Raw genomic sequence first — 14252 nt, forward strand, 5'->3', positions numbered from 1 at the left:
GATTTTTACTTTTTGAAGAACCTCCAAACTGTTATCCAAAGTGGCTCTACCAGTTTGCATTCCCACCTAATTTGCAGTTTGGATGGAAGAATTAGTTTCTTATAAATTTCACTTTTATGCAGTAGTTAGTACACTATCAGAGACTTCCTTTAATAATTCTGCCTCCATGGATCCTATATTTTCAGTTTTCCCGTCATACAAATTATTAATTCTTTTTTTAATATCAGCTTTGTTGAGATCATTTATATCAGAAAATTCATCCTTTAAAAATGTAATTCAGTAATTTTTAGTATATTCATTGAGTTGTGAAACCATCACATACTATCTAATTTCAAGACATTTTCATCACCCCAAAAAGAAGCCCCATACACATTAGCAGTCATCCCCCCACCCTCTTTGCCTTTGGCTCCTGGAAACCATTAATATACTTTGTGTTTCCTTGGATTTGTCTGTTCTGAACATTTCATATAAATGGAATCATACATTATATGACCTTTTGTGACTGGCTTCTTTCACTTAGCGTAATGTTGTCAAGATTCATCCATGTTGTAGCAAGTATTAGTATGTTATTCCTTTTTACAACTGAATAATATTCTGTTATATGGATATACCACCTTTGGGTTATCCATTTATGAGGTAATATATATTTGGATTGTTTCCACTTTTTGGCTATTATGAATAATACTCTTATGAACATTGATGTGCACGTTTTTTGTGTGGACATGTGTTTTTACTTGGGTATATACTGAGGAGTGGAAATGCTGGATCCTATGGTAGTGCTATGTTTAACCTTTTGAGTAACTGTCAAACTATTTGGCTGCACCTTTTTACATTCCTACCAGCAATGTATGAGGGCTCCAGTTTTTCTGTATCATCACCAGTACTTGTTATTATACACCTTTTTGATTATGCATTCTAGTGGGTGTGAAGGGATATCTCATTGTGGTTTGATTAGCATTTCCCTGCTGACTAGTAATGTTGAGAGCATCTTTTCATGTGCTGTTGGTCATTTTTGTATATCTTCTTTGGAGAAATGTCTATTCAGATCCTTTGCCCATTTTAAAATTGAGTTGTGAGATAAACTTTTAAACAGATAGGTGAAACCCTGCAGTTGAAACCCACAGGAGTTTTGGTCATTTCTGACTTGGAAGAGAATAAGGAAGTGGTGTCAGGAAGATTTCATAGAGATGGTTACCTTTCAGCTAATGTCAGGCATTTACTAGGTTGAAAAGGCTCAATTGGGTATTCTAAGCAGAAGGAACTACAGCAGGTTCAGTAGGCTATAGGACAAGCATCACAAGAAATGAAGTTGAAAATGATGGTGTGGATACATGAAAGGTCTTATATGCAGTACTCAGAAGTTTGGACTTTAAACAGTGGGAACCAATTGAAGATATTTTGAATAGGAAAAATAACAAGATCCATTTTATGTTTTATTGAAAAGTTGCTAGCCTAGTGGTTGACTTTTGGTGAATGTTCACATTGAGAAAATAAATTCTGATGGCAGTGTGAGGTAGGTTGAAGGACAGTCCAGATAAGAAGTGGTACGGACCTGATGTAAGGTTATAAAAATGGGGTTGGAGAAGAAGAAGTAAAGGAGAAGGCAAGGTCTTGGGTATAATTCCTAGTTTTTTATAATCATCCATGTTCATCAGGGATATATTGGCCTGTAGTTCTGTTTTTTAGTGGATTCTTTATCTGGTTTTGGTATCAGGGTAATGCTGGCCTCATGGAATGAATTTGGAAGTTTTCCTTCCTTTTTTGTTTTTTAGAGTAGTTTGAGAATAATGGGTATTAACTCTGCTGTAAATGTTTGGTAGATTTGCCTATGAAGCCATCTAGCCCTGGACTTTTTTTTGTTGGGAGTTTTTTGATTACTCATTCAATTTCTTTGCTGGTTATCAGTCTGTTCAAGTTTTGTATTTCTTCCTGTTTCAGTTTTGGTAGTTTATGTATTTCTAGGAATTTACCCATTTCTTCCAGGTTGTCTTAGTATTCAAACAAATGCAAGTTAGAATAGTAACACAGCATTTTTCAGTTATTGTTTTCCATATAGGCACTTTTATCCTCTGCTGGTTGCATTATAAATTGGTAATGACCTTTCTGGAGGGCTGTTTGACAGTATGTATCAAGAACCTTTAAACATGTAATGTACTTTTAGAAATCTGGCCTGAAATATATAGGGTTTTTTGGGGGAGGGTGGGGGAGGGTTTTTTTAAATTTTTGTTTTGTTTTGTTTTAAGTAAAGTACACCCAACAAGGGGCTTGAACTTATGATGACCCGGAGTTCAAGCATCACATGCTATTTCAATTCAGCTAGCCAAGTGCCCCTAAACATACAGTGTTTTATGTATACTGAGGTTTATTTACCAAAACATTATTCATTACAGTGAAAAATGGAATTCAGAAAGGGACTATTTCTTCATTAAAAATTATGGTTCTCAAAAAAAAAGTACAGGTATGATGAGATGTCAGCAATGGATTGTTTTATACAATGAACATTTACCTTTTTTAATTAAAGAACAGAAGGTGGAAAAGTAGAATTAGTGAACGGAAACTTGAGTTTGAGCATCTTGGCTCTGAAAGGGAGTTAGAAAATGGGAGAAGTAAAGTAGTGTAAGAAGAAAAAAAGAATAGGAGAACTTTGAAGATGTTTATGGCCTATAGGGAAGAAACCAATAGGGATATAAAGATTTTATGTATCTGTGTAGCAGTGTATACTTTCCTTTAGGCCACTGTAAATGTTGAAAATTGTTGGAGATCCTTTAAGAGTCAGACCCAGATAGTAGTGCCTTGCTTAAAAACTGTTCCAGTGTATTTGTCTTTGAGAGGGAAAAAGACAAAAAGGAGAGTGAGAATGGGGGATGACAAGAAAAATGAGAAAGAAACTACTTTAGGAACTTAGAGGACGTCAGTCATTGAGGTCATTAGCCTTTGGGGAATTTTAAGGGGGAATCTGATTGATGACATGTAATCATAAACATTCCTAATATCCATTGCTTTGTCTTTTCCCGCTGGGTTAGTGTATGGCTAATAGGATTTTCAACTAGATATTCAGTAATGATAATATATTTGTGTTAATGCAGATGCTGATCATGGTTTTCAAAAATAGTAAACTGATTATTTAATAAATAATATTTTCATTTAAGGGAGGAAAAGACTGAACAGTTGTTAGACTGTAAACAGGAACTTGAGCAAATGGAAATAGAACTAAAAAGGCTACAACAAGAGGTTGGTACCTGAACTTTTATTATATGGGACCAGTAAGTAATTGGAAATTGATTTTTCTGCTTAAAATTTATAACCTTTACCTTAATGTTTTATGAGGTTACGGAGGCTTAAAGGTGACTTTTTCAGTGTTTTTCTGTTCAAAAATTCCAGAGCCCTGGAAATCAAAGTCTTTGGACTTTACTTTTTTCTGTATCAGTGCTATTCAGACTTCCCTAGAATTCAAAGGGTAGTTCAAGTTTCTCTTTTTATGTATTTGGCTTCCGTGGGCTGGAAAGCTGAACAGCTCTACTGTAAACTGTTCTGCTTTATGTGTATCTCCCTAAGTCTCTGGTCTCTGATAGTGCTCTGTGTTAACTTCAGATGACAGAATGCTTTTTAATTTTTTACTCTTTTCTAAGTAAGATAAAAATTTTTTACCTTTTCAAAGTTACTTTTATTTTACTAAAGCTTTGTGGGGTTTTTTTCGTTCTGAACCAAGATTGTTTAAGAATTCACTTCTTTTAATGTTTGTAGTTTCATTTTTATTTGGAGGTAGGAATGAAGTCTCCTTTTACCCATAAATGGTAAGGATTGTGGTAAAGCTAGACAATTATTTCTTCTCCTTACTTTCCCTAACTTGCTATTTTAAATTCAGGGATTACTCCACTTGCAGAATCCTAAACTGGGACCTTTCCAGATGAATGAGACTGGGAATCATAATCTTCATTTCTAGATATGCTGTGACTGCTGTTGTGGTTCTTCTTGGTAGCATGGTTTTTTGTATGTGTGCTCCCTGTGAAACGGTGATTCTCAAGCTTTTTGGTCTCAAGGCTCTTTGTACTATTAAAAATTAATGAGGATTATTTAATGTGGATTATATCTACTGGTATTTTCTGTATTTGAAATTAAAACTTAGCATTTAAAAAATGTTTATTTAAAAATAATTCTCAACCCATTCCATGTTAACATAAAAATTATATGCTTATAACCATTGTTTTCAAAAAAAAAAAAACTTAGAAGAATCCTACTCTTCTACATTTTTGCAAATCTCTTTTTTTAAAATCATTTTTGCAATCTGTTTAATGCCTGGCTTATTTGATGACTACTAAGTTCTCATATCTGTTTCTGCATTCAGTCTATTAAGATATCACATGCCATGTAGCCCTGGAAAACTCCACTGCACCCTCATGAGAAATGAGAATGAAAAAGACAAATAATGTTTTAGTGTTATTATGAAAATGGTTTTGACCTCATGCACTCCCTGAAAGGGTTTCAGGGACCCACAGATGTCCCTGGGTCATACTTTGATAAATTGTTCTAAAGGATTACGAGAGAGCTTTTAAAGATTGAATTTTTGATATTTGTCTAAAATGTTATTAAGGTAAGCACTAATCACGTGCAACCAATATTCATTTGGAAGTTTAGAAAAACTCAGCAGGATTTTGGTATGTTACAACACATCTGGATAGAAACATAATTTCTCTAAAGTAACTAATGATCAACTTTAGTAATACAGTTTGCCTCTTCTGTGTTTTCATTATCCTGTATTTTAAAGTTAACTTTTGTTCCTTAAATTAATTTCAAATGGTTATGTTAGCTAGAGGTGAGCTTATTTTAAAATATCCTGAGTAGTTTTTACATTCCTAAGTAGTGATCATTCTTTAAAAATTTGTATGTAAGCATGTTTATATTTGCATATGAACATATTTTAAAATAATTTGTGTTCTTGATTAAAAAAAAAAACTCTTCATATATCTCCCTGTTTTATTTTTTTATTTTTTTTAACAGGCTTTAACTCACTTAATGTTTTTCGTATGTGGCAGCCACAGCTGGAGCCTGGGTCCTCTGCCCAGAGACTCTGGTGTGGGTCTTTACAGAATGGTCAGTGAATTCCTGACAGGGAGACTTGGTGAACACAGTCTTTTTCCAGAGGTCAGGGGTGAGATAGCTGTAGGTCTTGGGAATGGCCTCAGAAGTTGCCTTGGCGAAGTTGCCCAGGGTGGCAGAGCAGCCCCTGGCTGAGGTATAACAGTCGTCAGTACCAGCCATCATCTGTAGCTTTCCTATATCTCCATCTTTGAGGTATAGTTTACATACTTTGAAATTCACACTTTTAAAGCATACAGTTCATTGGGGGTTTTTTAGAAAATTCATTGAGTTGTGCAACCAGAGATTATCAGTTTGAAAATAGAAAATATTTAAAATATTAATATTTATTTATATTTAGAACATGAATTTGCTTTCGGATGCTCGTTCTGCTAGAATGTACCGAGATGAGTTAGATGCACTTCGAGAAAAAGCAATCAGAGTGGATAAGCTTGAAAGTGAAGTCAGCAGATACAAAGAAAGACTACATGATATTGAATTTTATAAGGCAAGAGTTGAGGTATGTTGCATAATTTAAGCTATTCACAATTATTTTGTTTAAAAGTTAGATTTTTCAAAATGCACATAATAAACTTAAGCAACTTTTGAAATGTTGAACAAATTATAAATACTTTAGGTGCTTATTTTATGGTCGATCAGCATATTGCTTATACTTGTAAAAAGGGATCTCTGGACATTATTAATTTTATTGAACTGTTTGGAGTTCTTCTTTCATTCTTTTATTTAGCTTGATAGGTAAGGAAGACGTGAAGTCTTTCCCTCATTATCAAAATACATACTTCTACTAATTTCAAACTTGTTTCTAGAAGTGAAACTAAAGCATGTTTCTGATCATTGGTAAACTCAGAATACTAAACTAGGATTAATGAAGGCACTCTCCCTCTCCCCAAGTTGTGTGTGTGTGTGTGTGTGTGTGTGTGTGTGTGTGTGTGTAAAAGACAGCTTTTCTTAATAGTTGCAGTTCAGTGTTACATGAAGTTCAGTTTGACAGCAAGAATTTGACAATCCTTGCTTCTACATTCCGTTTTTCTTTCTCAGTTAATTTCTTCATTTCTGCAAACAGAGGAGAGTTTTATCAGTTTCAGTATGGTGATAAAAAGGAAGGAGTATACAAAGTCAAGAAGTGAAAACATTATAAGAGAAAGTAGTTAGAATATTTTAGCCTGAAAGTTGCCAGAAAATAGACCCAGTAGATAGCAAACACAAGGTGCTTATTAATTCTTTGCCATTTATTTAAACAGTATATGCATGGCACTGTTAAGAGATCCTTCTAAATGCCACTGTTTTAGTATACTTTCTTTTGACTTTATAATTTATAAAGTCAAATTATAAATTTGTTTATAAACCACAGACATGTAGTTTAGCAAGACAGATTTGTGAACACATGTCTTCAAAACATATGTATGGATTTTAAGCATTTTCTCAAGATGCTGATATAAAATATTTATTGATAGGAGCCTTAGTTTATGATCTAGGTGAGTCTTAGGTCAAGTATTGGTATTTCACTCAGAAACCCAACACTTCACTTTCAAGTTATAGTTTAAGTAGAGAGAAATCTTTAAATCTACTTCAGCAAAAAAAAGAATTAGCCCTGATTCTGTGGAGATTTGTGTCTTAAATATCAGAAAAACTACTTATTCTTAATTCCTTATCCTTGTGACTAAGAAATTTAAATATACCCTGACAATTTTATGTGAAATTATAGTAGTGTTACTCATCCTAGCATAAGTACTGAGTATTATGTTTGCATAATAACGTAAATTCTGAGGGAAAAAAATGAAACCAGGAAAACATCAACTGTATCTGTTGTTATTCAGTAGCTTTTACTCCTGCATGAAGAACTTTTGATAAAGACAGCTTAACGTCTTATTTTACAATACAGACTTTTTGTTTCAGAGCTTTGAAAAATTAACAGATATTAACATATTTGTGATAAAACCTATTTGAAATTTTTATAGGAATTAAAAGAAGACAATCAAGTTTTATTAGAAACAAAAACCATGTTGGAAGATCAGTTAGAAGGAACTAGAGCTCGTTCTGATAAATTACATGAATTAGAAAAAGAGAATTTACAACTAAAGGCTAAACTGCATGATATGGAAATGGTAAGTAATGTAATGTTTGACAGTTGCGTGGCCTCTTAGGAAATCTCTCAGATTCATCTGATTTCCGCATAATGACAATGATGACTAGCTCCTGTGGCTTTAACAGAGAAGAAGTGGCTAAATAAATTAGATGCTTCCAATTCTTTATAAAAACAGGTTAGTATAAATTTCTGCTTTTGTTACAGAGTGGTATTAATTAATAATTTTGTCTTCTGCTTTGAAAAAACCCTAATAAACTATTGTGTGAATATGCCTTTAAAATATAGAAATAGGGATGCCTGGGTGGCTCAGTGCGTTAAACATCTGCCTTTGGCTCAGATCATGATCCCAGGGTCCTGGGATGGGGCTCCTTGCTTGGCAGGGAGACTTCTCCCTTTGCCTGCCACTCCCCCTGCTTGTGCTGATTCTCTTTCTCTCTGACAAATAAATAAAATCTAAAAAAAAATTTTTTTAAAATAAAATACAGAAATAAAACTGTTCATTAGAGTTGCCTGGGTGGCTCAGTCAGTTAAGGTCATGATCCCCGGGTCCTGGGATCGAGCCCCACATCAGGCTCCCTGCTTAGCAGAGAGACTGTTTCTCCATCTCCCTGTCCCTCTGCCCTTCCTCCCACTCCTACTCTCTCTCTCTCTCTTATAAATAAATAAAATCTTTTAAAAAAAATTTAGAAAACTATTTGCTAAAATTTAGCATTGGGTCAGAAATCATTTACTATATATACTGAAATACATGAAGAAGAGTTTTCATTGTCCCCAAGGATCAGTTTAAAAGGATATCAGACAGGGGTGCCTGGCATGCTCAGTCAGTGACTCTTGATCTTAGGGTTGTGAGTTGAGCCCCATGTTGGGTGTAGAGATTACTTAAAAATAAAATCTTAAAAAAAAAAGGATATCAGACACCTGATCAATATAGTGACCAGCATGAATAATTATAACTTATTATCTCCTTCAAACTGAAAATTTTAAGGAACTCAGAATTTACCCTCATTTTACTCAGTTTCTGATAAAAGTTATAAGTAATAGAATATTTAGCTTGAAATTGCACTGTTTGACAGCTTTCATTTCTCTTCCTGCTCCCTGACAATAAAAAAGGAACGTGATATGGATAGAAAAAAGATTGAAGAATTAATGGAAGAAAATATGACGTTGGAAATGGCACAGAAACAAAGTATGGATGAATCATTACATCTTGGCTGGGAGTTGGAACAAATATCCAGAACTAGCGAACTTTCTGAAGGTATTCCCAATATTTTTTTATTTAAATGAGTAAATAAATTCCTGAAGTTGTATTTATGCTTACATTTTTTTATGTTTTTTTACAATTCTTTATTTTCCCCTGCTGGAGATACCTAGGAGGCCAGGTATCTCCCTAGGTATGATTTCACAGAATAATATGTTCATTTCTATGTTCCTGGGTCTGGTCCTTATCTTTGCACGTCTTCCAACTCAACTTTACGAGCATAGTAACAGATTTGATCAGTCATTTAGGCACTGTTTTATATTAGTATCACAGGAAGCTGGGATTACCAGTTTATTTATTTTAGGAAAGAAGGTCATCTACTCAATAGAAAAGTCATATTAGCTGGTCAACCTGTTCTTTAACTATAGACAAACTTAAAGAGGAAGTCATAATATAGTGGAAGATTCTTAGGCGAGTATGTAGCCAATGTAAAGCAAGTTAAGGATCTTCATGGCTACTTTCATCAATATATGTACTTCATTTTAGCACTATACCTACCAATCAGTCCAGCCCAATTTTACCCTAGAGATAATGAAAGACCACCAGATAAATTTTTAACTTTTGGCTCTTTTTTCCTTATTTGGGTCATAGCTTTGAGTATGTTAATACTGGTTTACTTTATAGAAATTATGCCCGTGTCACATTTATTTGAATTAGATTAGTTCCATAATTCCTCAGTTACCCAGTGTTAGATTATTTCACCTGTTTTCCTTCCTTCCAGATGTTTATTAAGCATCTCCCATGTATAAAATGTACCAGGCCCCTGAGGATATAGTGGTGAAGTAGACATAGGTTTGAGAGAGCTTATAGCTGATGTTTACAGGATAATTACTTCTACAAATGGATCCTCATATTTATTATCATTAGGCTTTCCTAATTTTATACATGATACCTAATTCCAAATTCTGGGACCCCATTGTAAATTTACTACACAGTAAGTGATGATATTCAGCCAGTGAACTTGCTGAGATGTGTTACTTAAAAGTATTTGTGGAACTTTTTTATTGTATTTTTTGTGAAATAAGTTATAAAGAAAACAGACTTAAATGTTTACTTCTACTAGTTAAAGTTACACAGTTAAGAGTTTCTTCATCTGTTATGTGGGAACAATAATAGGTGCCTTGTAGGGATATTGCAAGGATTGAATTCATTACTACTTATGAAGCCACTAGTAGAATACCTGGTAAATGGTAGGTATTTGAGTGCTTATTATTATTATTTTTGTCATCATCATCATCATCATCCTCATCATCATCATCATTACAGTTGTTTTGCAATTCATTTTAGGATCCTAGACCTAAATACTTGTTTTAATGTGGTGTGTTGTTGTTTTTTTTAACTATACAAGGGAATTGCTTTCTAGAAGATTTGTAAAATGTGGAAAAATGTAAAGAAATGAAAGTCACTAATAAATTTCTGCAATCATTTTTTACATTTCAAAAAATTTGCTTCCAAAATGTTTCTACACACAAATAGATATTTTAGACACACAAATGTTTAAGCACCAAATGTTCCTACACACAAATAGATATTTTAGACATCATCAGATCAATGTATATATACAATGTAGGTTCTTTTTTTCACCTAAGATTATAATGTAGGCAGCCTCCCATGTTATTAAAAATGTGTGGTAAGGGGGCACCTGGCTGGCTCGGTCAGTAGACCATGCAGCTCTTGTTCGCGGGGTCTTCAGTTCAAATCCCATGTTGCCTCATAGAGATTACTTTTAAAAAATGTGTTGTAAGCATCCTTTTTAATTATTTATAGTCTGACCTGAAGGATCTTTGAAACACAGTCATAGTATTGAAAGTATTACTAAGGTATATCGAGTATTGTAGTCTAATCTTGTTTAATTGAAATGCATAACTACAGATTATGAAGTAAAGTTTTACTAAAGACTTGGACAACTAGTGGAATTTAAAAAGTCATTGACTATCAATTATACCAGCTTCCAATTGAAGAATAATATGCTAACTAGAACAAAAGTTAGAAATAAGAATTGAGGCTTTCTTTACTTACAGTCTGGGGGATATGTTACCATACCTAATTTTGAAAAGAATGTATGCTTATATACTTGTTGGGAATATGTTGTTTTGTGTATGTGTGTGTGTTTATGTGTTTCTCTACTTAATGATGGAGAATTTCAAACATACATAAAGATAGATAGACCTAGAATGCCTTCCTATACTTCTCCATTTCCCTTCCTGAAATCTAGGGTTTCGAAATGAATCTAGGTGTCATAGTTCACTTTAAATCCTAATTTTTATATCATCAAAATATCTAATGAATCTGCTATAAGGTTATTAAAATAATTATTTTTTATTTGCATCATATACAGAACTAGAAACTGACCTTTCTTATTTTAAAAAATGTAATTATGCTAAAATCTACTTAGAAATACAACTTTTTGGCAAAATGGTATTCATGTTGCTTTTTATACTCAAGTTTAGCATGATTCTTCATTTAGAGAAAGACTTTTTCAAGGTGACCAGTGTATACTGTCTTGCCTTCCTCAGAATGAGGATTAGGAAATTAGGATTTTTTCCCCCCTTAGACTGTCTTCCTTTAATTTTTGAAGATGCAGCATAGGCTAGCTATATACTTATGTGAACCACACGATAGCTTAGTGAGACACACAGAACAATTACTATGTTTTGTACACGTATCCTCAGATTCACTGAGGTTAAAGTGGCTTGGGCATTGTCAAGTAGTTTCTTATGGAACTGGAACTGAAACTCTTATCCTTTCAGTCTAGATTTTGTGCTTTCTTTTCTCTAGAATGCTTATGGGTGCATTAAAAATTCAAGATTTACCCATCTTTTATCTTTTTTTTTCATTTGTCTATCTTGTATAACTATAATTTTTTTATGAAGTTAAGGACCAGATGATGTACATTTACACTCACTATTTATAGTGAGTTATTATAAACTCATTTATAATAATGAGTAAATGTATTTTTACCAATGACAGTATTTTTCATTATTATAGCACCACAAAAATCCTTGGGCCATGAGGTGAATGAGTTAACATCAAGCAGGTTATTGAAATTGGAGATGGAAAACCAGAGTCTGACAAAAACTGTAGAAGAACTTCGGAGTACTATGGATTCTGCAGAAGGCAACACTTCCAAAATCCTAAAAATTGAAAAAGAAAATCAAAGACTAAGTAAAAAGGTAAATAAAAACTAATGTTTAATGTAAGTTAAAGAATATATGTAAAAGTATAAATAGCCCTGTGGTTGAACGTGTATTTTCCAGTTTTTAATGTACTCTAATTATTTTAACTTACGGAAATTTTCAAACATACATAAATGGAAGGTGAATGAACTTCTATACTCATTCATCTTCAACAATTATTAACTTATAGCCAATCTAATTTCTACCCTTGTTTGCTCTCCCCACAACCACTAGATGATTTTGAAGTAAAGCTTAGACATGGTATCATTTCACCAATAAATATTTCATTATGTATCTCTTAAAAGTAAGGAATTTTTTAAAAATCAAGAACAGTGACATTATCACACTTAAAAATTTAATAGAGTTTGGTTAGCATTTCAGTTTCTCCAAATCTATTGGGATTTTTTTTTTTTTTTTGCATTTTGTTCAAGTCTGAATTAGAATAAGATCAATATGCTCAATCAACTGATGTCTGTTGTCTTTTTTAATGTAAGGTTTACTCTTTTTATCTAGTAATTGTTCTGTTAAAGAAACCAGGTGGTTTAATCTAGTTTTTCCACAATCTATATTTTGCTTACTGCATCTTTTTTGTGTCATTTTGCAAGTTCTTTTGTTCCTAATAGGTCTTATTTTATCTGTAGGCTTAATCAGGTTCAATTGAGGCTTTAGTAAGAATATTCATAAGGAGTCTGTTTCAGTCAGGAGGTACATGTCTAGTTGTCTTTCTTTTTGTCATGTTAATTGTCATGAAAAATGTTTGCTTGGATCCCTTAATTCAACAGAGGTTGCAAAATCCTGACGAGGAACTCTCATTGGAAAAAGCAAGATGAATGTTTGATTCTTTCCCTTTATTTACCAGTTTTCTGGTAATGAATTGGTTCTCTCATATCCTTCTGAGATAATTAATGAGTGATTTTTTGTTTTAGTGTCTTTATGAACTCATGGATTTAAAAATATTCGAAGTGTTTCAGTCTACTGCATTTGTTTTTCTTACATCCTACCTTTCTAAGCTGCTTTCTGAATCCCTGTGACACAGCCTTAGCCCCTGATGTGAACCTTTGTGCTTTTGCCATAGTAGGCTTCTCTTAAACATTTCCTGCCCCAGATCTGGAGATAGCCATTTCTCCAGAAAGCCCTTGTTCCTTTTAGTGGGAAATAGTATTTAAGGACCACAATTTAGGCACTGTGAAACCTGAATTTTACCTATGTTTTGGTTCAACAGAAATATTCCAATTGTGCAACAGACCAAGTAATTTATTTTTGAGTATCTTTCTGCACACACACATACACATATTGTAGATAAATAGAATTGTGTCATGACAACATACATGATATTTTTATCATGAATACTCCCCATCACATCTGCTCCCCAATATGTGCTTTCACTTTTGTTTCTGGGTCTTGGTCACAGTGAACAATACTATAATAAATATTCTTATACATTTGTCCTTATGTATTCCTTTTCATTTCTGTATCTAGTCAGCCATGTCTAGTTTTTTCTTTAGATGCTGGATTTCTAGAATCATTTATGAAAATCTCCCTAACCTTTAGACCACTGGTTTTTGAATTATAGAATGCATCAGAGTCACCTTCAGGACTTGTTAAAACACAGATCGCTGAGTCCCATGCCCAGAGTTTCTGATTTGGTAGGTCTGGGCTAGGGGTGAAGAATTTCTCATTTCTAAGAAATTCCAAAGTGATGGTCTTCCTGGTTTTTTGGAACCATGCCTTGAGAACCACTGCCTTAGATAATGCAAAAGACTCCTTGATTATTTTGCCAGATTTTTACTCTTTTAAAACATTTTTCCATCATCTTTAATCCATTAACCAAATAATCTTAATAAGCATTTAACAATGTCATATAAAAGTAGGAGTGGCTGTTTAGAACTTGAAACAGTTTTATTTTGGTTATCATTATAACTGGGTCTGGAAATTATAATTTGACTTTAAAATTAGCTTTGAATTCTAATAAATTTTTAGTGATTCTAGCAATTTTTTTAATAAATTCATTGTCTGAAAGGTGCTTTTGTAAACTGAATATTTCGCTTGAATTCCATTGATGTAAAACAACAAATGAGTTTAATTAATAACTGTTACCCTATATGTTTCAAGCTTTAAAGGGAGAACTGGATTCATAATAAATAAAAGCTTCTTGAACATATTTATATTGATTTGAGTAACTGGATAAGATTTGTGACTTGATGCTTTTGAGATATTACTGGAAGATGGTGTTCCGTATATGGTTATCTTCCATTGATAATAAAATAGGAAAATTCAACTTGCTTTATGTATTTAAGACTATTCAAATTCTTAGATTTCTTCACTGTTGACATAAGGATTTAATTAATATTTAAACTTGAAATGGAATATTTTGTGTAACTAAATCTTTATTTTCTTTTATAACCTGCTTTGAATATGTTGTATAATAATGGGAAAATCAATTTGGCATAATTTAAACTGGAATTTGCTGTTTTATCCTTGTGAACCACATACTTGATCATATCTTTAAAATGTGTAATTGAAAATACATTTAAACCTAGACTATAAACATTTGCTGGAGTTCTGTTCAGCCCTTTTTTTCTCTAGTATTATTCTCCTTTTTTCTCCCTCTTTCCTTTTTATTTTAAACCTAATC

At 33.0% G+C, this 14252-nt stretch overlaps 1 protein-coding gene across 1 annotated transcript in view; it reads left to right on the plus strand.

The window, feature by feature from the left end:
• The window catches only part of CCDC88A (coiled-coil domain containing 88A), a 123131-nt gene that overhangs the window by 63896 nt on the left and 44983 nt on the right, over nucleotides 1-14252 (plus strand). Inside the window, exons 9-13 of the mRNA XM_040623469.1 lie at nucleotides 3150-3231; nucleotides 5438-5596; nucleotides 7056-7202; nucleotides 8294-8438; nucleotides 11430-11614. Coding sequence (XP_040479403.1) covers nucleotides 3150-3231; nucleotides 5438-5596; nucleotides 7056-7202; nucleotides 8294-8438; nucleotides 11430-11614 — 718 coding nt within the window. The remainder of the gene's footprint in view (nucleotides 1-3149; nucleotides 3232-5437; nucleotides 5597-7055; nucleotides 7203-8293; nucleotides 8439-11429; nucleotides 11615-14252) is intronic.

The sequence above is a fragment of the Ursus maritimus genome, unplaced genomic scaffold (assembly GCF_017311325.1).
Source record: "Ursus maritimus isolate PB19 unplaced genomic scaffold, ASM1731132v1 scaffold_6, whole genome shotgun sequence".
NCBI classification, from domain to species: Eukaryota; Metazoa; Chordata; class Mammalia; order Carnivora; family Ursidae; genus Ursus; species Ursus maritimus.